Source organism: Alosa alosa, chromosome 19, assembly GCF_017589495.1.
Source record: "Alosa alosa isolate M-15738 ecotype Scorff River chromosome 19, AALO_Geno_1.1, whole genome shotgun sequence".
Taxonomy (NCBI): domain Eukaryota; kingdom Metazoa; phylum Chordata; class Actinopteri; order Clupeiformes; family Clupeidae; genus Alosa; species Alosa alosa.
Window position 1 is genome coordinate 28,082,892 of NC_063207.1, and position 25,140 is coordinate 28,108,031.

The 25,140-nt window shown below is 40.6% G+C and overlaps 1 protein-coding gene and 1 pseudogene across 1 annotated transcript; one reads left to right on the forward strand and one right to left on the reverse strand.

The window, feature by feature from the left end:
• The first annotated feature begins 1,406 nt into the window (after window positions 1-1,406).
• Window positions 1,407-21,080, forward strand: xdh (xanthine dehydrogenase). Its single transcript, XM_048228560.1, has 36 exons — window positions 1,407-1,545; window positions 1,871-1,928; window positions 2,741-2,837; window positions 3,118-3,226; window positions 3,864-3,990; window positions 4,209-4,270; window positions 4,513-4,608; window positions 5,050-5,145; window positions 5,361-5,502; window positions 5,982-6,074; window positions 6,387-6,538; window positions 6,650-6,743; window positions 7,405-7,514; window positions 8,047-8,231; window positions 8,462-8,624; window positions 9,104-9,193; window positions 9,426-9,595; window positions 9,938-10,064; window positions 10,974-11,093; window positions 11,425-11,521; window positions 13,974-14,098; window positions 14,293-14,426; window positions 14,544-14,631; window positions 14,804-14,890; window positions 15,327-15,518; window positions 16,301-16,446; window positions 16,862-16,943; window positions 17,113-17,208; window positions 17,814-17,942; window positions 18,077-18,151; window positions 18,574-18,626; window positions 18,743-18,857; window positions 19,150-19,215; window positions 19,474-19,662; window positions 20,031-20,198; window positions 20,397-21,080. The coding sequence occupies exons 1-36, from the start codon at window positions 1,498-1,500 to the stop codon at window positions 20,445-20,447; spliced, it is 4,032 nt and encodes a 1,343-aa protein (XP_048084517.1). The 5' UTR covers window positions 1,407-1,497; the 3' UTR covers window positions 20,448-21,080.
• Window positions 21,081-21,270: 190 nt separating this feature from the next.
• On the reverse strand, window positions 21,271-22,213 carry LOC125312373 (annotated as a pseudogene).
• Between the last annotated feature and the right edge of the window lie 2,927 nt (window positions 22,214-25,140).

Genomic DNA, 25,140 nt, shown 5'->3' on the forward strand with positions numbered 1-25,140 from the left:
TGAGCGCTAGGCGAGCAGATAGGCCTCACAGTAGTGAGTTGCCGTCTATGGAAAAAGATGGATACAGCAAAAAAAGCTGTTGACGACTAAAAAAAGAAAAAGAAAGAGGGAAAAGGATGGCATGTCAAGGGATGCAACAGCAGTTAAATAAGTGGTCGGTGAAAGGCAACAGGTAGGATTTAGATGACGTCTGTACTTGGAGGAAATATGAATGTTAACAGACTAACTAGCGTTTGTTAAGCAAAATGCCGATTGAAACATAGACTATTCCATTCAGATAGCTAGGTGGCTACCATGCTCATACTGCACTTTTAATGGCACACTCAGGGATGGATTACTGCACGGGCTTACCGGGCCCAGGCCCAGGGGCCCAAGGGGTCAGGGGGCCCTGAAGCCCAAGCCTTTGCATGGAATCATTGCCTCAATATCAACACATCAGAATGTAGGCTATGAATCTGATTGAATTAAAGTATTGGCATCCCCAAAATGCACCAGAATACAGGAAATCACATCATACAAATTTAACATTTTCTGGGGGAGGACCCCCAAACCCCCCTTCCCACATATGTGACAATTAGTGGGGGGCCCTTAATACAACTGGGTCCAGGGGCCCGAAAGTTCATAATCCGTCCATGGGCACACTGCAAACAGAAATGTCATGCTAGCAGCAACTCATTACAGGTTTCCATATCCTAACAATGAAGGCTCCTTGTAATAACTTAATATTGTGTTGTCAATGTGGTGCAAACAAACAAGATTTGATGCCTCAATATTATTTAAAGGAGGGTTGCTGCTTACTGTTAAGGCATTTCTGTCCCTCCCAAACTGCATTGAAATGTTTCAAAATGTTCAGGGGGAGAAACCACCTGAATCCACACCCCAGTCAGAAAACAATTGCAATGTCCTGATTGCCCCCCCCCCCCCAGAATTTTGGCTTGCATGACGCCCCTGCATCGCTCCATAAATAAATTGAATGCAATTTTATAGATTATCTGAAATGAAGTAATCCGACCTCCCTTAGAGCTTGTTGAGCTATTGTCTTTGGGTTGCACTCACTGTGCAGTAAATGCGCTATAGCCTACAAATAAAACCGACTTGACTATTTCCACAGTGATGAATGTGGTCCAAATCTTCATCGTGTTTTTTTTTTTCGATGGTTGTTTTTTTATAGACAGTTTATCCTAAATATATCCTATTTTTTCGATTTTTTTTCGAATTTGTTTAAATGTAACCAGTTGGTTGCAATATTTATCTGTCGGATTGCGCTCAATGGATTTGTAATGTCTAATTTTTCCATTTCATAACTTTAACCTTTTAGGCTATAGGTAGGCTTGTGATATGCCTTGTCACGTGCTAGACAGCCATCAGCTGAACACTGCTGTGAAATGATCATTCACTATCTGCAGAAACTGTCTGACATCAATCCATTCTCCGACAACAACGGCGCACAACTGCTACAAAAACGTGTTGAGTTCTGACAGGGAAAAACTTTATGCTATGGAACCATCTGGGGACGAACTTGTTTTCTTTGTAAATGGGAAAAAGGTTAGTAGTGGGGAAACCCTGAATATTCTCCAATTCGTTAGCTTATATGCAGAGAATGTAGAAGTCCGGCTTCAGAAAGTAAAATTCCTTTTATTGGTACCTGTTCGCACAGGTGGTTTCACTAGCTGATCTACCTACCTTAGGAGTTGTGCTAGAATCAGCTGCCTAAGTGAAGGGTTGAAACAAAAATATGAAAGGACTATTACTTTCTGAAGCCGAACTTTTACATCTCTGCTTGATATCCGTCTGCTGTCACCAGGCAAATTTCAGCTGTTATAACAAAATTGAACATAATCTTTGAACATCTATGTATCGTGTATTGCAGATTTTGGAGCGAAATGCAGAGCCAGAGATGACGCTTTTGACTTACCTCAGAAGAAAATGTATCCATGTAATAGTCTCTCCTTTGTGTGTGCACTTTGCTTGAATTTAAATACAATTTTGGTCATTTGATATGAAGGCTAACACAGCCCATAGGCTATAATGATCATAATGAAATATTCCAGAGATACCGGTGTTAATTTAAAGCACTTACATTTACAATTATTATTATTATTATTATTATTATTATTATTATTATTATTTAACAGATCCAAAGCCACTTACAAAATGAGGAATAACATTCAAGCTACATTCCAAAGGAGACCTTAGGTAACAGTAAATACTACATTAAATACCCAACATTTGGAAGGTAAATATTGATAAAATAAAAAAAAGGTATCATGCAGATACCATTAGGAATGCGAAAATTGAAGAAGGATTGCTTCAAATTCAATGCAAGCACTTTGACATTACTAGTATTGTTTTGATTTCCTACTAATTGGGTTTTGATAAGCCTCCTAACAGATGCATTCCTGCTGTTGTGTTTTTTCACAATGTTCTGTTTGTGCCATAATCAATACTTAACCTGAATATATGTTTAAAAAGCAATGAAACTCAGATGAAATGGTCTCATGTCAACTTAAAGATTGAAGAGCTTGAACTTTGTGACTTAAATCTAAACATGCATGTATTTCCATTCTCCCTTGTCGCTGCCTTATCTGCTCTTGCACTTTTTTGTCTCCTAATGGCCTTGAATTGCCTTATGTTATAAACAGCTGTATATATTCAGGTGCAGGACAGGTTTTTGCATTTGTTGATGCTGACTTTGATCCATTACTGGTGTGTACTGCTCCTTGACGGCTGTCTCTGTCAGTGGGTCTGACCGGTACCAAGCTGGGCTGTGCTGAGGGAGGCTGTGGGGCTTGCACTGTCATGGTCTCCAAGTTCCACCGGCATCAGGATCGCATTGTGTATCCTTTTCGGACAGCTTTTATTGCTCTCACACAATATGAAACATACACAGAGACACACACACACAAACACACACACACACAACACACACACACACACAGGCATTACTGCTTGCACAACTGACACATTTCCCACTGTCATCATGTTATGTATATGTGGCAAAACAAACACCCTTCATTCCAGGAATGAGGGTGTCATTGCTGGAATGAGAGACAGAGTTGACTGATTTTAAGGAGACAATCCCTGGCGTTCTGTGTCCTTAACTACCCCTCTTGTTAGGCACCATGCGGTGAATGCCTGCCTAGCCCCACTCTGCACTTTACACCACTGTGCGGTCACCACTGTGGAGGGCATCGGCAGCGTCGCAAGTAAACTCCATCCTGTTCAGGCAAGACTGCAAACATTTGCGTACATTCATGTCTAATTCAAGACATGATATTGTGAATCAGTGTCCCCTTTGGTACAGTACAACCTGTTGCAGCCAGCAATGTCCCTTGCAACACTGTGTCCACTTAGCTGTTGACCTGCTCAGTTTTCTCCACCCAGTATCTGACAGAATCATCTGAGGTGAAGTATGCAATAGTAAACATAAGCATACCCGTAATTTCCCAACTATTAACCAAGATTTATACATTGATTTTGCTAAACGTCTTCCGCTATGAGGTAAGTACCCTGGGATTGCATTTCTTTTCTCCATTCTTCTTTATGATTTAGCACGATCTGATTCTGATTCTGATTGGACTATCGTGCACTGTGGTTAATACACAGGTGCGATTAATACGTGTTTTTTATTTGTTTTTGATTTTTTTGCATAAAACACTGCCCTGCGCTTTATACACATTGCGGCTAATGCACAGGAAATTATTGTACCATTGTAGATCTCACAAATGTTGCTATTAGAATAAGATATATTTTATCAAACTGCTCAGTTTTCTCCATGTAGCATATGTCCCCTTTCTGTTGACCCTGATGGTCAATTTGATGACTGGCATAACACTGGCTTTGGTGTTGGGTGTTTTCTGCAGGAGAGGATCGCCAAAGCCCACGGTTCTCAGTGTGGCTTCTGTACCCCTGGCATCGTGATGTCCATGTACTCACTGCTCAGAAACAAGTCCCAGCCATCCATGCAGGATGTGGAGGAAGCTTTCCAAGGTGGGACATGACAGCATGTGTGCTGTATATCTAATGCATGGAGAACCTGACGGCAGTTGACAATGTGCTTCTGGTTTCGTTTGGATTGTGCCAGATATAGACTACACAAAAGTGTATTATTTTGATATTGTGTGTTTATTGATGAATATTGTTCATTGCCGGTAGACTGTATAAAGTGTTTACATATACCACATATACATATTTATATGTTGCCACAGGTAACCTTTGTCGATGCACTGGCTACAGACCGATTTTGGAAGGTTACAAGACATTTACAAAGGTATGGTTAAATATATCAGTGATCACCTTAGTGCTAATTCCTGAGCTTTACTGTCACAGGCTATAGGAAGTCAACTTTGAAATGATGAGATAAACCATGATAAAAATGTTCATATGGCTGGATAGATAGCCATCGGTTATCAGAAAAATTTGGTTTGGATGTTTAATATACTCTTTGTGGTAAAATAATGTAGATACGATGTGTCTGGATTTTTGTCCTATTTCTGTCCCGCATGGCTCCAGGAGGGGGGCTGCTGTGGGGGGAGAGGAAAGGAAAATGGCTGCTGTATGACTAATGGAAATCATTCTAATGGCGACTCAACCAATGGACACACCAACGTAAGTCAAGCCTGTTGACTTTGATGAATCATCTTTTTAAAAATTTGTGACAGATGCGAAATCATTGTAAATACACAGTGATGAAAAGTTATCCATTTGAAAAGTGAAGTCACTGAAGTTGACCATGTTTCGCTCTGCTAAGGTAGTTTCTCTCTGGTCTAGAGTATTCAGCGGATCGTTTGCGTTTATGTTATAATCAATGTGTCATGGCTGGCTTGCACTCCCAGAGCATACTAGGAATCTGATCACATGTTTGAACTGAGTCTTACTCGTGTTCTGAAGGTCAGGAGGACTACCACAGAAAAAAAGGAACACAGGGCAGGCAGGTCCAAAAGAATAATACTATTTCACAACCCTACAACTAGACATATTGATCGATCTATTCCCCATCAAACATCATTAACTAGGCAGCCATTGATAATTGTGTGTGTTCTATTGCAGGGGAATTCAACTATCTCTGTCCAACCACTTTATGATCCATCAGAGTTCAGGCCTCTGGATCCAACACAAGAAGTCATATTTCCACCAGAGCTGATGGTTAGTGGCACAACTGTTCTCAGGGCAGATTCTACACACACACACACACACACACACACACACACACACACACACACTCACACACACACACACACACACACTACTCTCTCTCTCTCTCTCTCTCTCTCTCTCTCTCTCTCTCTCTCTATCTCTGAGCCAGCTACAGAATATAGAAAACATACTATGCATATTCAGAGTTATTTGTTCATTTGCAGAACATAAGTAAGCAATCTCAGAAAGAGCTGAAATTCAAAGGAGAGAGGGTGCTGTGGATTCAGCCCAGTTCTCTCACAGAGCTCCTGGACCTCAAAGCTCGCTATCCAGAGGCCAAACTTGTGGTCGGGAACACAGAAGTAGGTGAGCATATTTCACCTGCCAAAGAACAGAGAAAGAAAAGAGACTCAAACGGATGGACGGAGCAGGGCAAGGTCCACACACACACTATACTGTATTTCAATAGCATTCATGCCTTGTGGTCAGGTATTGCTAAACCCACCATGGAAATTATTTACTGTTGTGAAAGAAGGAATCTGTTAACAAAGACTATGACCTCAGCGCTGGTTTTGCAATGCTATCTACTGTAGACGCTTACATTAGCATTTTGTCATGGATTCCTTTTTTCCTTATATGACCACTGTCCGTATTTGAATCTGTAGGCAACTCATTTTTCAAGATTTTCCACAGATTTCCAAGTCATAATAACTTCCATGTTATCATAGCTTGTTGAAATCAGTAGTAATTGAGGTAGTTTTTATTATGTGACACAGTTTTGTGTTTTAATGAATGTACTCGTTGATAGTAAACCCCCCTCATGAATGAATCCCACTATGTTGTAGGCATTGAGATGAAGTTTAAAAACCTGCTGTACCCAGTCATCCTTGCTCCTGCCTACATCCCAGAGCTCAACAGCATTGAACACACAAAGGATGGTAAGCATGTAGTGTTGTATTAGAGATGCCTGCTTTGGCTTCACAGAGTGTTGCATCATATCGGGAGTGAACACCACTTTTTTCATTCACAACCTCCCTGCCCTTCACACCCACTTTTGGTTGGTCTGGTTTCGCATTTTTGTTAAACTGTGTGAAATTATTGTTTTGGAGTAGCAATAGCCATAATCCCCTATTTGACCTCATGTTTGGGGATGTAGCCATGTTTTTGTTTGCCATGTCTGTGTTAGTACGCATGACTGCTGTGTACTGTTCGTTCAGATTTTCCTTCGTCTTTGCATTTCTGTGACACAGGGATCGTGTTCGGGGCCTCTTGCACACTGACAGTGCTGGGGGATGTTTTGCGCGCGGCAGTGTCCAAGCTGCCCGCGCACCAGACCGAGGTCTTCAAGGCCGTGCTGGAGCAGCTGCGCTGGTTCGCTGGTCAGCAGATCAGAAACGTTGCGGTACGTCACTGAAGCACTTCTCCAAACTAATTCAAACTAAATTCTTTATCACTTGATACATAGCACAACAGTTTAGTGTTATGTGGTCATATGTGCCCCGTCTCTCTCCAGGCCATTGGAGGAAACATTATGACAGCCAGCCCCATCTCTGACCTCAACCCTGTATTCATGGCTGCAGCGTGCAAGTTAACCTTCATGTCCAAAGGTGCGGTGAGCCGTGTTTTTGTGTTTTGTCTTAGCCCACACATGGCAGTGGGTGAGTAATCATTTATATGAACTGCACTGATAAGGTGGCGCACTGATATGCACAAGTGATAGGATAGGGCCAGAGAGTGGGCAGTCCTGCCTCATAAACTCTGCACTGCTCTCTGGGTCAGGAAATTAGCGGGACTGTGAACTGTAAATATTTCTAGACATTTATAGATATCTGACTAGATGTGTGCACACAGACTCTAAACTGTAGAAATGTCTAATGGTGGGGTGGAGGAGTGCTGAAGCATTGTGCCACATCCAATGTAATTGTTTGTTTTGAAGTCTGTCATGTGTTGCTGAATAAAGATAATGTTCTAGTGTTAACTATTCTAACTATATAGTCAACTATTCAAGAAAGTTAATTATTTACAACTTGGTGCATTATGACCTGCTTATGAACTGAACTCACTGTATGCCCAAACCTGCAAAACAACCCAGGTATACAACACTGATAATTTACAGTAATCCCTTTTACTGATATTGGGAGTGTGTTTATGTGAATGTGGTGATCTTTATGGCCAAGACAGACTGGCTCATTACATGCCAAAAGGCTTAGACATGTACAGTTAGTTAGTGACATGACCTCTCATAAACCAAAGAACTTCTTGTTGCAGGAGGAACACGTGTGGTTGAGATGGATGGTAGCTTCTTCCCAGGCTACAGGAAAACTGCCCTGAAGCCTGAAGAGATTCTGTTGTCAATTGAGATCCCATACACAAAAAAGGTTAAACATGCAAGCTCATGAAGAGGGCAAATACGCTTTTTTCCCACAAAGTTGGCATGTTTCAAACAAACCAATTCTCAAAACCAACTCAAAACTCAGAAACAAACCAACCTCAGCCTCACTACCAGGAGGAACGTGTCCAAACAATCTCTACCCCTACAAGTGTAATGCCAACTTGGTAGCACTTTACTTTAATCATGAATTAATTAATACATTTATTAATTCATGATAATTCATGCACCCTTACCGTAAAGTGTTACCTATAAGGCTGATCTCCCCTCAGTCCCTCAGATGTTTTACTTGATTTAATGTTTACTTGTGCATACAGTACATGGATTGTAGCATTACTAAATCAACCATGTAAGACATAGAATCAGCTGTGGGTGAAGGTTGCAATAATACACATAACATTGTGTATCTCACAAATGTTTCTGTTAGAATAAGACATTCTTTATCTCACTGTACAGTATGTGTAGTATGTGTACATAGTGACCTCAGATTGTAACTTATGTGTTTACTGTATGTGCTGCAGGGCCAGTACTTCTCTGCCTTCAAACAGTCTCCCCGTCGAGAGGATGACATCGCCATTGTCACCTGTGGGATGAATGTGGCATTTCAAGAGGGCTCCAACATCGTGAAAGATCTGCAGCTCAGCTATGGAGGAATGGCTCCTACCACTGTCCTTGCTAAAGCCACCAGCAACAAACTCATTGGAAGGTATGTCAACTTTACTTATGTCTGTTGACAGTGATGCTATACAAATGAACATATACATTTCTATGGGTCCTTTTGTTTTGATTTTTTTGGTGTTGTTAGCCATTCTGACTGCAGTTATGGTCTCTGGCTTATTTGATCATTACTATGGTCAGAACAGCAAGACCCAACTGTATTCATGACACAAATGTAGCCCTTATGAATGTGATCTGAGTCTGACCCCTGCTGTCCAGGCCTTGGAGTGAGGGGCTGCTGGAGGATGCCTGTATGTCCTTGGCTGAGGAAATGGCTCTGGCTCCGTCGGTCCCAGGAGGGATGGTGACCTACAGATGCACCCTGACCATCAGCCTCTTCTTCAAGTTCTACCTGACTGTCCAGCATAAATTGGCTCAGGATGTGAGTGCTCTGGTTTCAGGAGAGCTGAGAATGGCAATTTGCCCTTTTCCGCGTCATGCAGATGCATTCATAGGAGGGTCAAGGGAAAGTGGGAGTTTTGTGTAAAAAGATGGGAGGAGAAGCGTAACATGTGCCTAATTAGATATTCCCCTGTATGTACGAAAACTGCCCATGAAAGTGCCCATGAAAGTTTTGCGGTGAACATCTGGCCCTTATTGTATTGTCTGCCAGTCCGTCATTATTGGACCACTTCGTCAAACTTCTGTAGAAGAATTTTCATCAGAATTCTGAAGAACCATATAATATAATATATTACCTGATCTGTTATGTTATATCTGATATGTTATAGCATATATGTTATATGTTATATATCTGACACTGAAAATAACAGACCAAAAACAACTTTGGTTTGAAAGTAAAAGATCCTTTTTTAATATGTTAAAAATGTAGATCCTCATGTTGTGTTCATTTTTATACAGGGAGTGGTTGTGGAGGATGTGCGGCCAGATTACAGCAGTGCCACAGAGATCTTTCACCCAGAATCTCCCTCAAGTGTCCAACTCTACCAGGTAAAGCACTGGCTATGGAATATCTCGGTTTCATGGTTACAACAACAAGTGCATCTGTTTGGCCACCTGTTAAGCTTTTTTAGCACTAGTAATGTCTTAGTCCAGAAAAGAAGGTTGATAGCCAATGTTTAAACCTGGATGCACTTAATAATAACCAATGATTAAACCTAGATTCCACTTTAAAAAAATGATCCCCCATTTCTCACTGAACTTTTGAAAATGCCTTCTTCAGACAGTGCCTCCTGGACAGAGTGCCGACGATGTCATCGGACGGCCCATAATGCACCTCTCTGCCTTGAAGCAGGCCACTGGGGAGGCCATCTACTGTGATGACATCCCCTGCTATGAAAATGAGCTCCACCTTGCTCTGGTCACCAGCACTAAAGCATACGCACATATCAAGTGAGTTCAAGCATGTAGCCTAGTGTGTTTAAGCTGTCTCCGTTATGAGCTGAAACCCAAAGTGAAACCACAGTGTTATCAGGGCAGATGCTTATTATGTGTGTCAGATATCCACAACAAAACCCCACCCTTCCTCTCACTACCTAACAGTATGTTAAAAACTGAAAGCTATCAGAGGAATTGTCTGAGATAGAACAGAACAGAAATTCTGAATTGTGAAATTGTTGGTGGTGCAATGCCGGTGTTTGAAATACCATCAGCAAAACAAAGAAAACAAAAGCGGAAAATAGGAGTTGTGCATCCCATGACTTATTGAGAACCCTGTCTCTGTGTGGTCATCAGATCCATTGACACAGCAGAGGCCTTGGCCGTTCCTGGAGTAGTCACCTTTGTGTCCTTTGAGGATATTCGTGGCAGCAACATGACCGGGCCAGTGGTCTATGACGAGACCGTCCTAGCGAAGGACACGGTAACATCCCGGGCCGTTTCACACTACATTTTGCAAGCACCAGTGGTGGAAAGGGAGGGGGCATGTCGTGAAAATCACATGCTGTGAAAAAATCAATTTCTTTGTGTACACAAATGACTCAGTGATTTGAATGGCCAGCCGTTACACATGACACACATTCATATGAATGGCCCGCATTCATGAAACGTGACCAGAACTGTCATGAGCGAGACAAATGTGTGAGTTAAGCATTAGAGTACTTTCCTCCTAAACCTCAATGTTAACTGGTGATTTTACATATCTTCTATCTTGTATGGTCACAAAAACACTTATTGCCAATAATTAACTAATTGAATTAATACATTATATAAAAAGTCTCAGCTTCTTTTGTTGAGTGAGTGATGCTATTCTAAACACTGACACGTATGAAGACATGCTAGTATGCCATGTTCCTCACCTGACTTTGTTATTCCTGGCAAACAGTTAATCAAAGATTTAAACGGTCCTTTAGATACTTTATATTGCAATCAGTAGTGCAGTTATTCATCTTCTAAAATGTTCTATTTCCTTCATCAGTAAGATCTAAAGAAAGAAGATTCAAAAATTTACCTCGGGATGAATAAAGTATCTATCTATCTATCTATCTATCTATCTATCTATCTATCTATCTATCTATCTATCTATCTATCTATCTATATATATATATCAATCTTAACAATTGTGAATTTAGTGCAGTATTCTCTAAGTTATGGACTAACCTACTTATCGTAGAAGCAGAAGCGGGTTTTCTCTATAGGTTCACATAGTTGTATCTGCCAAGTCATTCTTACCAAATGTGACTATTGAGTAATAAAATGATGTGTTATAATGATGCTAGCATGGCTATCCCCCTTCTGTTTGTGTGTGTGTGTGTGTGTGTGTGTGTTTTAGGTCACATGTGTGGGTCACATAGTGGGAGCGGTGGTTGCTGACACACAAGCACACGCCCAGAGAGCAGCTAAAGCCGTGAAAATCTCCTATGAGGAGATGAAACCTGTTGTCACCATCCAGGTTGGTGCACACCCCCAACCCCCCCACCACCCCACCCCCCCTCCCACACACACACACACACATACAGTACACCACCATATGTATTGAGTGTCATTCTAATGATCCTTCTAATGTATGTTTGATGTTCTCTTCTGTAAGGCTCTGTTTGTTGCTGTGAAACTGCTAGTTTCCTACCATGCTGTGTCAGTGTTATGTAAACTGGTTTTCACTCGAAACATTTACTCAGATACTAAATTGATGGTATTCATCCAAATCAGGAGATGAGGTTAAATACATTTCCACATTTCAGATTTTCCACCCTCAGATTTTCATTTTTTCTACCCTCAAACAGGACGCCATTGAAAGCCAGTCATTCTACCAGCCAGTACGGACTATAAAAAAAGGAGATGTTTCTCAAGGATTCAAAGAGTCAGATCACATTCATCAAGGTACTGTGATATTTCACAAGGATTGCTCTGATAAAGTTGACTAAAACAGGTACAATTTTGTTATAATATAATATAATATAATATAATATAATATAATATAATATAATATCTATCTACCTATCTACAACTTACAGGAATTTCTTTCTGTCTGTTCTTCGCATATCTGTCAAACCGTTCGTCCGAAATACTTTAAACTTGCCAGGTGTCTTGCTACGGGCACAAGTAAGTGCAGTGCCAAGTTTGACGTTGTTTAGATACGAATATGAAAGATTGGGTAATGCTTTAGAATAACATGTGCTTATTAGGTATTAACAGTGCATAATAAGCAGTTAACAATTCATTACTAACAGTTAGTTAACTGTTGTTATCCTTTAATAACATTATCTAACGGTTAGCATGCAGCTTGTAAGTGTTGAAGCAGCGTTTTAAGTTACTTACAAGCATATTTGTTAACAGTTAACATGCAGCTTGTAAGTGTTAACAAGCAGCTTGTTAATGCTTGTTAATGGTGTTACACAAAGAGGTGGATAACTAATACGCTTATAAGACCTTTCTTACCTATTTGTAGTAAAATTTGCAGCCCCCCAATCTAAAGCGAGGACCATGTAACTTATAGTTCAACAAGCCCAACCTTCTATCTCTATATATCTACTAACTACATCTATCTATCTAGCTTGGGAGCTGTGAGAAATGCACCTTCAAAATTGCTGCAGTGTGCAGGAATTGAACCCAGGTCTTCTGTGTCTAAGAGTGAAGTGCTACTTACTGAGCTACAGACCTGTCTATACTGTAGATGAAATTGTTCATCTTGATTCTATATTCTGTTAATGTTCCATATCATACCAGTTATGCCTTTTACAAATATGTTTCTGATGGAAAAGTGGTGTTTAATTTCCATAATCTTTGTTCAGTGAACTCATAAAACCGTCAGTTTGTCAGCAGTATAAAGATATTAAGGTTTTGCACCTCCATTCTAATGTTACGTCACCGTTTGTTGACAACTAGAGTGGTTGGCAAGAATGGTAGGCAAGGCACTGCAGAGTGGGAGGCAAGCCTACAACAGTCGGGTTGCATAGGCTACACATAGTTACAAATAGCTTCAAAATTGAAATTTTAATATCAAATATTGACTGGGATGCCGACCACTTGTGTATGCCCTAATAGTTGGTTTTACAATAAGAAGCAAAAAGGCGACGAACGACCGTTTAGCCTACCTAAGTCTCAAGTCTCTTATTCTCAAGATGGCCTAATGGTGTAGCCTAATCCACTTTCAATGAAATTCAATAGCAATAAGCGAACGTACTTCAGAAGCACAGAACACGTTGCCCTTGACAGCGGTCATTATATACTTTAGAACGGTGATTATATAGATTTAACAGACCTTCGAACGTTGGGAAGGCCCATTCATGTGAATGGAACTTTCTGCAGCACTCTGAAGAGCTGTGTAATATTTAGAAGATATTTAACTGTCTACGTTTGTGGACACCATGCATCAAAGGGGTAAAATGGGATATAAGCCACCACTGACATTTAACTCATATATGTGTATTTTTTTATGTTACTGAATGCTAACAGAAAAAATCATAATTTAACAATGGCATTTGTATGTATAACTGTAGTAAGATGTATGTGGATGCCTTGTTACAGTGTAGTACATGTGAGAAAACATTCACTACTAATTAAGACACACAAAGTGAACAATGTTTGTGCTTAACTGCCTCCCAATATAAACTGTAGGCACTCGGATGAACATATACATTTACATTTATTCAATTAGCAGAGGCTTTTATCCAAAGTGACTCACTCATCTGTCAGTTATATTACGAGGACCAGTCTCCCCATAACAACTTGGGGTTAAATGCCTTGCTCAAGGGCAGGACGGTGGAAGCCGGCCATTGAACCCACACATTTTCAGGCTAGTACATCCTAGCCTAGTTCTTTAGCCACTGTGCTACCACCAGCCCATATTTACAGTTAAAACAATAATTAAACATTTCCAATCAACTGGTAATGTGACAAACTTGCTTCCTTCCCTTCAAGGTTGGAATTTTTCCTCATTGTTTGCATTGTGAGACCAAGATAAATCACCAAAAGATGATTTTGTTATACCTCTTTTTACTCAACTTTACCAGAATGCCAATAAATGTGAAAGGCACTCTCTCTGTGTGTGTGTGTGTGTGTGTGTGTGTGTGTGTGTGTGTGTGTGTGTGTGTGTGTGTGTGTGTGTGTGTGTGTGTGTGTGTGTGTGTGTGTGTGCAAACTAGTATGATAAGAACAACTGCCACAATTTCTTGGTGTTTGCAATCGTCCGTGTGCACATACCCAAGGGAGAATCGCTAAGGCCTAACGTATTGAATTGAACGTATTAACCTTGAATTTCCCCTTGAGCCTTGAATTTCCCCTTGAGGATCAATAAAGGATCTATCTATCTATTGCGTTTGGGCCACCACAGGGGAGATTCACATTGGAGGCCAAGAGCATTTCTACTTGGAGACCAACTGCACCCTGGCTGTTCCTCGGGGTGAGGACGGGGAGATGGAGCTTTTTGTGTCCACACAAGCCGCCACTAAAACACAGGTCAGCCATGACTGTCATAACATTAGAGCATTAGAGCATGTGTGTATGAAAACACATTTTCTCAAAAACTCATACCTCATGCGTCACATATTTACCTCATTTTGTCACTTTTATTCTGCATTATAATTATAGAGGAGAATACTGCTAATGTAGGTATTAGTTTAGAATATTTTAAATGGTGCTTTATTCCTTAGACCTTGGTTGCTAAGGCACTTGGGGTGCCAGCCAATCGGGTTGTGTGTCGTGTAAAGAGAATGGGCGGCGGCTTCGGTGGCAAGGAGAGTAGAAGTACAATCCTTTCAACAGTGGTGGCCATCGCAGCACAGAAGTACGCACTTTTGGATTGTGGTATAATGTCATGTCTGTATGTTTACAGATATTAACGTAAATTATGACATTGAATTGAGAAATTGAATTATATTGTTTTTTGATGTTTTCTACCTAGAGTCAAAAGACCTGTTCGCTGCATGTTGGACAGAGATGAGGATATGCTTGTTACTGGTGGTCGACACCCATTTTTTGGTCGCTACAAGGTTAGATGTTCTCGTTTTCATCATCAGTAGAATACTGCCTTTTATTTCATTTTACTTATATATACAGTGATACACACTGGCCTAGAAAATTAATCTGTTTTAGCAAGGATTCACTGTTAATCTAAATTTCCCAGACCATATCACTAATTTGAAATATCCATTTGCTTCCCAGGTTGGCTATATGAAGTCAGGAAAAGTCAGAGCTGTAGAGATGACATTTTACAGCAATGCTGGGAATTCCTTGGATCTCTCATTATCCGTACATATCACATCTTTTACTCAACACTCTTTCCTCCCTCCATCTAGGCCCTCTTATGCGGCTGCTTGCTGAGATAGTTTCAGATGTTAGCTAGTAGCTACCTTTATATTCATGCATAGCCTCCTGCATAGAAAGTCCTCCATGGAATTGCTTTCCATGATTTGTCTGTGCTGCATGCTTGTAAGTAGAAAAGATGAGATTGTCCTGTTCTGTGTAAGACCACTTCTGGGACAGTTTGGACTTTCTCCATGTTTTACCAAAGCTTGGCCACTTCCTTATAATACCTTATACCTACCTAGATTCTGATTTTGGGTGAATCTAGTCTAAGCCTTGCTGTCAAAGAAAAAAAAACTCTTTTTTATTGAAACAAGGAGGTAGTTTCTGAGGTATAAAAGTGCCCTTACTGTATGTGTCCTTATCCCTGTGTTTGTTTTAGATCATGGAACGGGCCCTGTTTCATATGGACAACTCTTACAACATCCCACACATGTGTGGCACAGGCTACATGTGTAAAACCAACCTGCCCTCCAACTCGGCCTTCAGAGGGTTTGGAGGACCCCAGGGCATGATGGTGGCAGAGAGCTGGATAAGTGACGTGGCACTAGCCTGTGGCTTGCCATCTGAAGAGGTGACTGCCAATGTTTATGAACATATTATGAATGCTCAACGGCCCATCTGAAAATGGTTTTGAAGAAGTCATCATAGCATCTCAAGAACAATATTGATATAGGATTATAACAAGAATTTATAACAGAGGTAAATTGGCATAGATGAAGTTCAGTGTTGACCATTTTTTTCTGCAGCGCTCCGAGTGCTGAAAGTTGAAATCTGTTCAATTTTAGAACAGCGTCAATGTTACTTATTTCTCGACGACAGTAACCTAGAAGCAATAAACACTTGACCGAAGCGCTCTGAAAATGCGGTTGAGGGCGCTATCATCGCAAAATACGTGATTAGTGGACACAGGCCCTAAAAAGACTTGTATTCTATTATTCTAATGAACTCTCCTTACAGTCATGGTTTGTGGGTAATAGTTTTTTATGTTACAGTTTGAAATTGTTGTTATTTTGTGAATCATAAACATAAAAAGCCTGCCTTGGAGAAACACAATAGGTAAATCTCCAGATCATAGTAAAAAAATATCACTCTGTGTTTTAGGTGTTAAACACTCTGTGTTTTAGGAGTGTTTTATGGTACTTTCAAACCAGCTTTACAACATCCTTATGTTTCCAAATCTAGCATGCAACAAGACTTGAATTATAAAGCTAATTTTATACATTTGACTAGCGTTGTGTAGTATGACAGTACAGAGATATTTTCCACACATCAGTTCTCATTGCAAACTCCAGATATATACTGTACCTTTCAAACAGGCATCAAGTAATTGTGTTAATTATTGTATTATAACAGGTGAGGAGGTTGAATCTCTATAAGCAGGGAGATCTGACTCCATTCAACCAGTGCTTGCAACAGTTCACCATTGACCGCTGTTGGGAAGAGTGTTTGGAAATATCAAACTATCACCAGCGGAAGGCAGATGTGGAAAAGTTTAATAAGTAAGTGGCGGAAGGCAGATGTGGAGAAGTTTAATAAGTAAGTGGCGGAAGGCAGATGTGGAGAAGTTTAATAAGTAAGTGGCGGAAGGCAGATGTGGAGAAGTTTAATAAGTAAGTGGCGGGGAACATTTAGTTACTCTGTGTGTTGGCACACACACGGGTCTGTTGGCCATGGTGATGATTGACAGAGAGACTGCACTTTATCTACATCAGCATTTTAACTACATTTTTAATTAAGAAACTGAATTAATTTTACTCATTTAGCTTCTGTTGCAGCCTTTCTATAAAAAATATTGCATCCAAAAGTTCCTGCCAGACCAGTTATACAAAGTGAATAATGTGTGTTACACCTCGTAAGACACAATGGACCTGGTCACTGCTTTTACACTGCTGAGCTCCCTCTTTCTGCTCGCAGGCAGCACCGCTGGACCAAAAGAGGTCTCTGCATCATCCCCACCAAGTTTGGCATCAGCTTCACTGCTGTCTTCCTCAACCAGGTCACTTAAAAAAACTTTTTAACACAAATGTTATGATGATTTATTGATTTTGATGTCAGGTTTTCTTGATCAGAGCCATGTGTGTGAGTTTGGTTTCCAGTCTGCATACTGCTAAAGACAAATAGTTTGTGATTTTGTGTTCTCATGTGTCCAACTGGTGCAATAACAGGCAGGAGCCTTGGTTCACATCTACACAGACGGATCAGTGCTGCTGACTCACGGAGGAACTGAGATGGGACAGGGTCTGCACACTAAGATGGTCCAGGTAACGACAGAAAACATACCTGCATTGTGAGACAGAATCCATACTAAAGTAGGTAAATACTAAAAGGTAGCTAAAGAAAGATTATGAGATGAAACTTTAACATTCCTGTTAGATGTGAGTACATTGAAGTTATGGCATTCAATGAGATACTGGGATTCCAATAAAAACATGTATTGCTATTGGACAACATATAATGTGAGATTCCAGATTATAAGAATATAACTACAGGATAGGGACTAGGATGGTCCAGGAAGATACAAGGATACAAGGATACAAGGATACAAGGAAGTTTATTGTCACATGCATATAGTTACTGGAAGTAAGAAATGCAGTGAAATTATGTCTGGTGTCAGCCTATTTGTGCAAAGTGGGGGGGGGTGGCACCAACAAGGAGCACCCAGGAAGAAAGCCTAGTGCAAACATGTTTGGAAATGACATAACAAGGGACACAGGATCATTTTGCAACTTTTGGTTTGCCTTGTCCTTTGCATGAACTCAGCACATGAGGTGACTCCTCAGCACTATAGGTCAAAGGAAATGGATCTCTCCCAGTGGCCCTGGTTGTTTCCTGCACTAATACTGGTGCATTTTTTGTGGCTGTTCAGGTTGCCAGCAGGACACTGGGAATCCCCAGCTCTAAGATCCACATCACAGAGACCAGTACGAGCACTGTGCCCAACACCAGCCCCACCGCAGCCTCCGCTTCATCTGACCTCAACGGCATGGCTGTTCACGTAAGGCATCCCATAATAATCACTTATTGTGAATATTGATATTTCAAGATAAGACGTCTACATATCATTGGTTTTAATAGTGACTCATTGTCTAGCTTTTGTGTAATATTATGATGCTCCCTCCTCTCTTCCAGAACGCATGCCAGACACTACTTCAGCGTATAGAGCCATACAAGGCCAAGAACCCCACAGGCACCTGGGAAGACTGGGTCAGTGACCCGTAATGAATATTTATCTCTGAGCCCGGATAGATGCACCTGCTTCAGCCAGGGGTTTACCTGCAATGGACTGGAGTCCCATCCAGTAGTCGATTATACTCATTTGCTTAGCATCACAAAAACTGGGCACAAGTACAGCACACTCTATTAGCCTCCATGGTGGATTAGCTAACATGGTAGATGTGGAGGTAGTCCTTATCTTGGCACCATGATATTACTGTTGCCATGTGCTGTATCTGGCATCGAATGGTCAGTAGTGTAATATTGGTGTAAAATGTGTTGGTAATTCTTGTTTTAATTACTATTAATTCATATGTATTAATTGATTGTGACTTACAGTATATAGCAGTTATAGGTGATGTTACAAGGAATCTTTTATGAGTTGTGTGCTATTATTGTATACTTTTCTACAGGTTAAATCTGCATACTTTGACAGGGTCAACCTGTCAGCAAACGGGTTTTACAAGTGAGTTATACATCTTGCATTGATTGTTCCACATGTGATCATCCCATTCTGCACATTCCAATGATGGTGTAATGTTGAATTCAGAACTTATGATGGAGTATTACTTTGCATTGCAGGACCCCTGACCTGGGCTATGACTTTGAGAGTAACTCAGGAAGACCCTTTAATTACTTCAGCTACGGTGTAGCCTGCTCAGAGGTGGAGATTGACTGTCTGACAGGAAGCCATAAGGTAACACACTGGTGCATGTCACCTTTGGTGACCGGAGACATGGCTGGGCATAAGGTGGTGGTCAGTTGTCTCGTTAACATGAACAGAATCCCTTATCAGTCCCTGATACAGTATATGAAGTGTTGTATCTCCCTGAAAATGTCCATGCTATTTACTGTAAGCATGGCGGAAAGTATAGGAGAAAACAAATATTCACAATATATTCACAATTCATGTGGGTTTAAATACCTAGCAAGGCTACTGTATCGTTTTACTGTTTTTGATTTCAGTCCTCTATCCCTTTGTCTCTTAGAATGTGCACACCTCTATAGTGATGGATGTTGGTAAAAGTCTCAACCCAGCCCTAGACATTGGACAGGTGCAGTTACAACATTATTATCCTTCAATAAACAAACTCTTGCTTCTTTACAATAACTTTACATGACTGATGATTAAAACCTGATGTTCATGTTCTCGTATCATCTTTCTCATATCCCATCTTTGAAATATCCTTATCTAATATATTAGCCTAATACGTATTTCATCAACACTTTGTCTGACTACACAAGTAAGCAGAGTTGAGCAGCAGTGGTTTACATGACTGATGTGGATGTTAACTGGCTTCTCCGCTGATCAGGTGGAGGGAGCGTTCATGCAGGGCGTGGGCCTGTTCACTCTGGAAGAGCTGCGCTACTCCCCCCAGGGCTACCTCTTCACCCGTGGCCCCGGCATGTACAAGATCCCTGCCTTCGGAGACATCCCCACCCAACTGAGCGTGTCTCTGCTGAGGGACGCCCCCAATGAGAGGGCCATCTTCTCCTCAAAGGTAGAGGGGTTGAAAAACTGAACTCGTATGGACCTCATTGATAGGATCATGGATGAAAGATAAATGTAATAGACATTTGATAATCATTAGGCAAAAATGAAAAACAAGGAAAGCCAGAATGTCAGGAAAGATCATTCAGGAATGCACACAATATCAGGGAGGATATATTGATGCCATAATAGTCAAGCATTAGTCAAGGAGAAAACCTTGCCATATTTGATCATTTAGCCCATTTTACTAAAAAAAAATAATTGTAGCAATACAATCTTTTGTATTTTCTAACACTCTCTGACTTTGATACTTTAATTTGGACAAATGAAAGCTGTTCTAGTTCTATAGTTCTTATATTTCGCCCTATTCCTGAACAGGCTGTGGGAGAGCCACCGCTCTTCCTGGCTGCTTCTGTGTTCTACGCCATCAAAGAGGCCGTTGCCGCGGCCCGGGCAGAGTCAGGGTTGTGTGGCCCATTCAGACTGGACAGCCCTGCCACCCCTGAGAGGATCCGCAATGCCTGTGAAGACCAATTCACAAAACTGGTACGTCTCTTACTGAGTAATAACTTTCACATGAATTATGTAATAGGTTACTAGAGTTTATTGTAAGAGCTAAGCTAATGGTTTGCTATAGCATTCATTGAAACATACTGTGCATTTTTTTATTGCTGTCTTTGATGAATGCTCTGATGATGTTTTGTATATGTCTATGGTGTGTTTCTGTTTCTGTTTCTGCTTCAGTGTCCTCATGCAAAGCCTGGTACCTTTACACCCTGGGCTGTCCAAGTTTAAACAACACGTGGTGGATTGAAGAGCTACAGCCGCTTCAAGATCTCGCACAGTGTGTGTGTGCTTGCGAGTGAGTGTGTGATGTCTGCCACAAACCAGGTGTGTGTGTGTGTGTGTGTGCTGGACACAGAGTTGAATTGGAAAAGAAGTGGATCATGCATGGTGCAGAAAGTCCCAGCCTTCTGCCATGTCCTTAGCACAAAAAAGACATACACCTTATATCCACCTTTGTACTTTGCTGTTTTGTTTGTCTTAACTAAATACAAGAGTTGCGTCAGTCCACCTGGATGTTATGTAATGTGCAATGATTCCATTGAGATAATACATTGAAACATTCAGAATGAAAATATTTTTATTCATTGTACATCAAAATGTCACATACTCCTACATGCAGTACTACATAGTTAAGTATTTACAGTAGTAGACAGCTTATTCACATTAGAACAGCGATTACTGAACAACACTGATTACTGAACTCTTTATTTAAAATAGATTTATTTGAGCACATATGGTAATATTTATTACACATATCAACCGGTTAACAATGCCAATTTTATCAGACATGAATTAATGAATTATTAAATAATCCTATTTGCAAAAATGATGTGTCTTTACAAATAAATATACAAAGTAAAATGTGACCTGTCATTAATATTCGTCTTGAAGTATTCTTCATGAAAGAATATACTTTTGGCAAACTCATTTTTTACAAATTGAATGTGTCCAAATCTTTTCGAATGAAACACTTTAAAAGGGATCTCTCCTCAGTAAGTCTTCATAACACATTTAAGCAGTGGTCTTTTTGGCTGTGTCTCCATTTCCTCTGCTACTCTCCGGGTTTGACAGTCGCTCTGCAGCTCCGGAACACGCTCTTGATGGTCTGGCGGTACGACTTCATCCTATAGGCGTAGAGGAGGGGGTTAAAGGCCGAGTTGGCATGGGAGAGGATGATGGCCATGAGCATGATGGGCACTGGCACAGTGCACCGTGGGCACAACAGGAGGAAGCAGTTGACCACGTGCATGGGCACCCAGCAGACCGTGAAGAGGAAGAGGAGCAGGAAGAGGGACGTGGCCTTCCTCACCTCACGGCGCACGCTGGCGGCTCGGCTCGCCGGGACTTCGCCAGCAGTCTGGAGCGTAGTGATGCGCCTCATCTGCCGCCGCACCGTGGCAAAGGAGCTCCACCAGGAGCACCAACACACAGCCAAAGAAGTTGAAGTACACCATATAGGTCAAGTCGATGAAGCAGTCGAAGAAGCAGTGGCTGGACTGAGGTGGGGTCTTGTGCCAGCCCATCAGAGGTATGGAGCCGGTCAGGAAAGCAAAGACCCAAGTGACCAGTATGATCAGTCTAGCATTACAGGGTCTCATAATCCTCTGGTAGTGGAGGGGTAGAAGAATGGCTATGTAGCGCTCCACTGCCACAGCCAGTAGGCTAAAGATGGATGTGTGGGTAAGCATGATGAGTACTGAGAGCATCAGGATGCAGAGATACAGGTTGTGGTAAGGCATGCCCAGGTTTGTTAGGATGGCACAGGGGATGGCCAGGGCTCCTACAAAGAAGTCAGCCACGGCAAGTGACACCAGGAAGTAATTGGTGACAGTTTGGAGCCTCTTGTTTAGCTTGACGGCAAGGCAGACCAGGAAATTCCCTGTTGTGGAGACAGTTGCAACGACCAGCTCTGCAGCAATGTAGGGTCCATCTAAGTAGAGCTTGGGAACTCTGGCTGAATAAATGTCCATACTGATGTTCTGGGTTTCATTCATTTTGAGTGCAATAATTCCCTGTAAATAAAGGGAGGTCAGTTTTTCAGTCACTTTCACTTCTTCACAGAAAGCCATTTGCTTTCTTCTTTGTTGCAGCTTTCATTAAGATTTATGTGATATCTGACATTTATATTTTATACATGAAGTTAAGTCAGTTTGCTATAATTACAAATACTACTGTAATAGTGCATTGTGCAACCCCAAACATGATTGTGATCAAATACCTGTTGTACAGTTTTTCACAGTCGCTTTGGTGCATTTCTTGAATCAAATTAATTTATTCCTAGAATCATTAATGTGTGCACAATATGTACATTTCTCAAAATAATTTGTACAAACTGCACCACAGTGGATTACCTACAAAAGCTTATAATTTGCTCAAAAGCCTTAGTTTATGACAATGTCAGTGCCATCAGAATGTACTATTTAATCTGCAATGTTTTGGTAAGGTTTTGATTACAAATAACTGCATGGATATGCAACATCATTTGCTGTTTCTTCAAAATAATGAGAAATTGATTTTTAATGTGCCCAAGTCAGATGATGTGCAGGATGAACATGAAGTTTTGAGAATTTCAGCTCTGAGAAATGCACCAAAGCGGCTGAGACAAACTCTGGTATAACACCACCTGGTGTTACAAAGGCAGTACTGCAGTAACATGCTTAACAGTAACAAAAAAATCTATAAATGTATGCTTTAATTCAATACAACAGTGATTGATGTTTCAAAATTGCATTAAAAAAATGTAGGTTTACACTAGTCACATTTTTAAAGAATCTTGCAATTCATGCAACTAAATGATTAACCTAAGATTGTGGCTTTCATGTCTGCTATCAGTTCATTATGCCCACTATTTATTAAAACAGACCCTGATGATAAACCATAGGCCACATAGTGCTACCTCCATGTCTGATCAATTAAAGATTATGAGTAGGTTTTATTCAAACAGGTTCCATGTTATGCAAGAAACATCTTCATTGTGCATTTGTGCACAGAAACATTATATTTGGTTAGGCTGAACAACTTGATTATTGTTTAAGCAACATCTTCACATTTGCATTAATAACATTACCAAAAACAGACATTAATTTTAAATTTAAGATTCAATGTTTTGAAAATGATTATCTTAAACTATTCTTCTGAACATTCTGTATGCGTTTCTACATACAGTTGTAAAATACATGTGATGTGAACAGCTCTCCTCTATAGCCTAGTGGTTTACATTGCAAAAATGCCTTATATAAATAAAGTTATCTTACCTTATCTTACATGTACATCACATATTTCTGTTGTATATGTTCTAAAAGAGGCAAACTATTCAAATGCAAATTACGTAAGTAAATATACAGTAAATAACCTACCAACAGATCCTGAAATCGTGACAGGCGATGCACAAAGCTGGAGGCACTGTGATAAAATACGGTTCTGTTCATTGAGAACAAGGTAAGGTAGTGACTATGTAAGCAAGCAAGTTTATAAAACGGTCTTAATCCCTGAAAATGGATAATGCATTGCAAATATGTGTTCAATATCAACAAAAACAATAAACGTTTTAAACCATGGGCGGTCTATAAGAAGGAGGGGATATTTCTTATGCGAAATGACGAAATTCACCTGAAAGGGGAGAGTGAAACAAATGTTTGCTTTTCTACTGAGATAGCATTGAGGAGCTGATCTTGATAACATTTGAACATATAACAATAGTCAAGGAGGATGTGTGTTTATTATTTATTGACACTAGAATACAGTGATGTGGAATTATCTAGAAAATTATTAACTTAAACATGTGAAATGTGATTTGATGTTACATCAGACATCATAAACAACATTATTTAGTGTAGAAAGACAGATCTGTCAGCCCTATCTCTCAAGAGTAGTTTATATTCAGTAGTAAACTCAACCCCCTCTACATTAATGGTGTCTGTGTAGAGAGGGTAAAAACCTTCAAGATTCCTGGCACCCACATCTCTGTGGACCTCTCCTGGTCAAGAACATTAGAGCAGTCACCAAGAAGGCCCAGCAGCGAACACTTCCTGAGGGGAAGAACACACTGGACAGCAAGCTGCTGGAGACCTACTATTGAGGGCCTGCATTGAGGGCCTGCTGACATGTAACAGACAGGAAAAGGCTGCACAGAGTGGTAAAGACTGCACAGAAACTGGCCGGCCGGCCCTTCCCCACCCTGACATCTAACTCTCGTTGCCTCAGAGCAGCAGAGCAAGAAACATCATCACAGACGTTGCACACCCATTCTCTGGAAGGCAGACTCAGACTCAGAAAAAGCTTCATCCCCAGGGCCATAACCATGTTGAACTCGAACAAGAACTAATCTTCTCCCCCAGTTTTTCAGACTGCTGCTGATAACATTAACGATTACACTGAGTATGTAATGGGCTACATATGCAAATGCATTGATTACATTAAGGGTGACTGTAAGAACTTTCCTTAACCAGAAGCCACAGCGACAGTAGGCCTACAGTACACACACAATACCCCCATACACACACAATATATCTTTGTAATTACTACTTTAATTTATTCTTTAAGGTTAAACTGGCTCTTGAGCACAAGAATTTCATTATAATTCCTTTTATGAGTAGCCTCAGTTTATGGGTAAATTACTTGAACTTCAACTGCCAGAGCAATATTTATTAGCATTCCATTCTGAGCACCTGTCTATTGTTTAACATTTGCATATTTATTCTGTTTTTACAACCATCTGTGGTGCAAAAATAAATGCATTAAGCACTTAGCCTCCACTCAGGTTACTGTGTGAATGTATGTCGGCTTCAAGCCTTGTTGTATGTCCTTTTTATGTTGCATATGCGCTTTAAAGCGCAGAGCTTTTAATTTCATTGGACTTGTCCAATGACAAATAAAATTCTGATTCTGATTCTGACATTGAATGGTGGTAATTCAGGTGTAG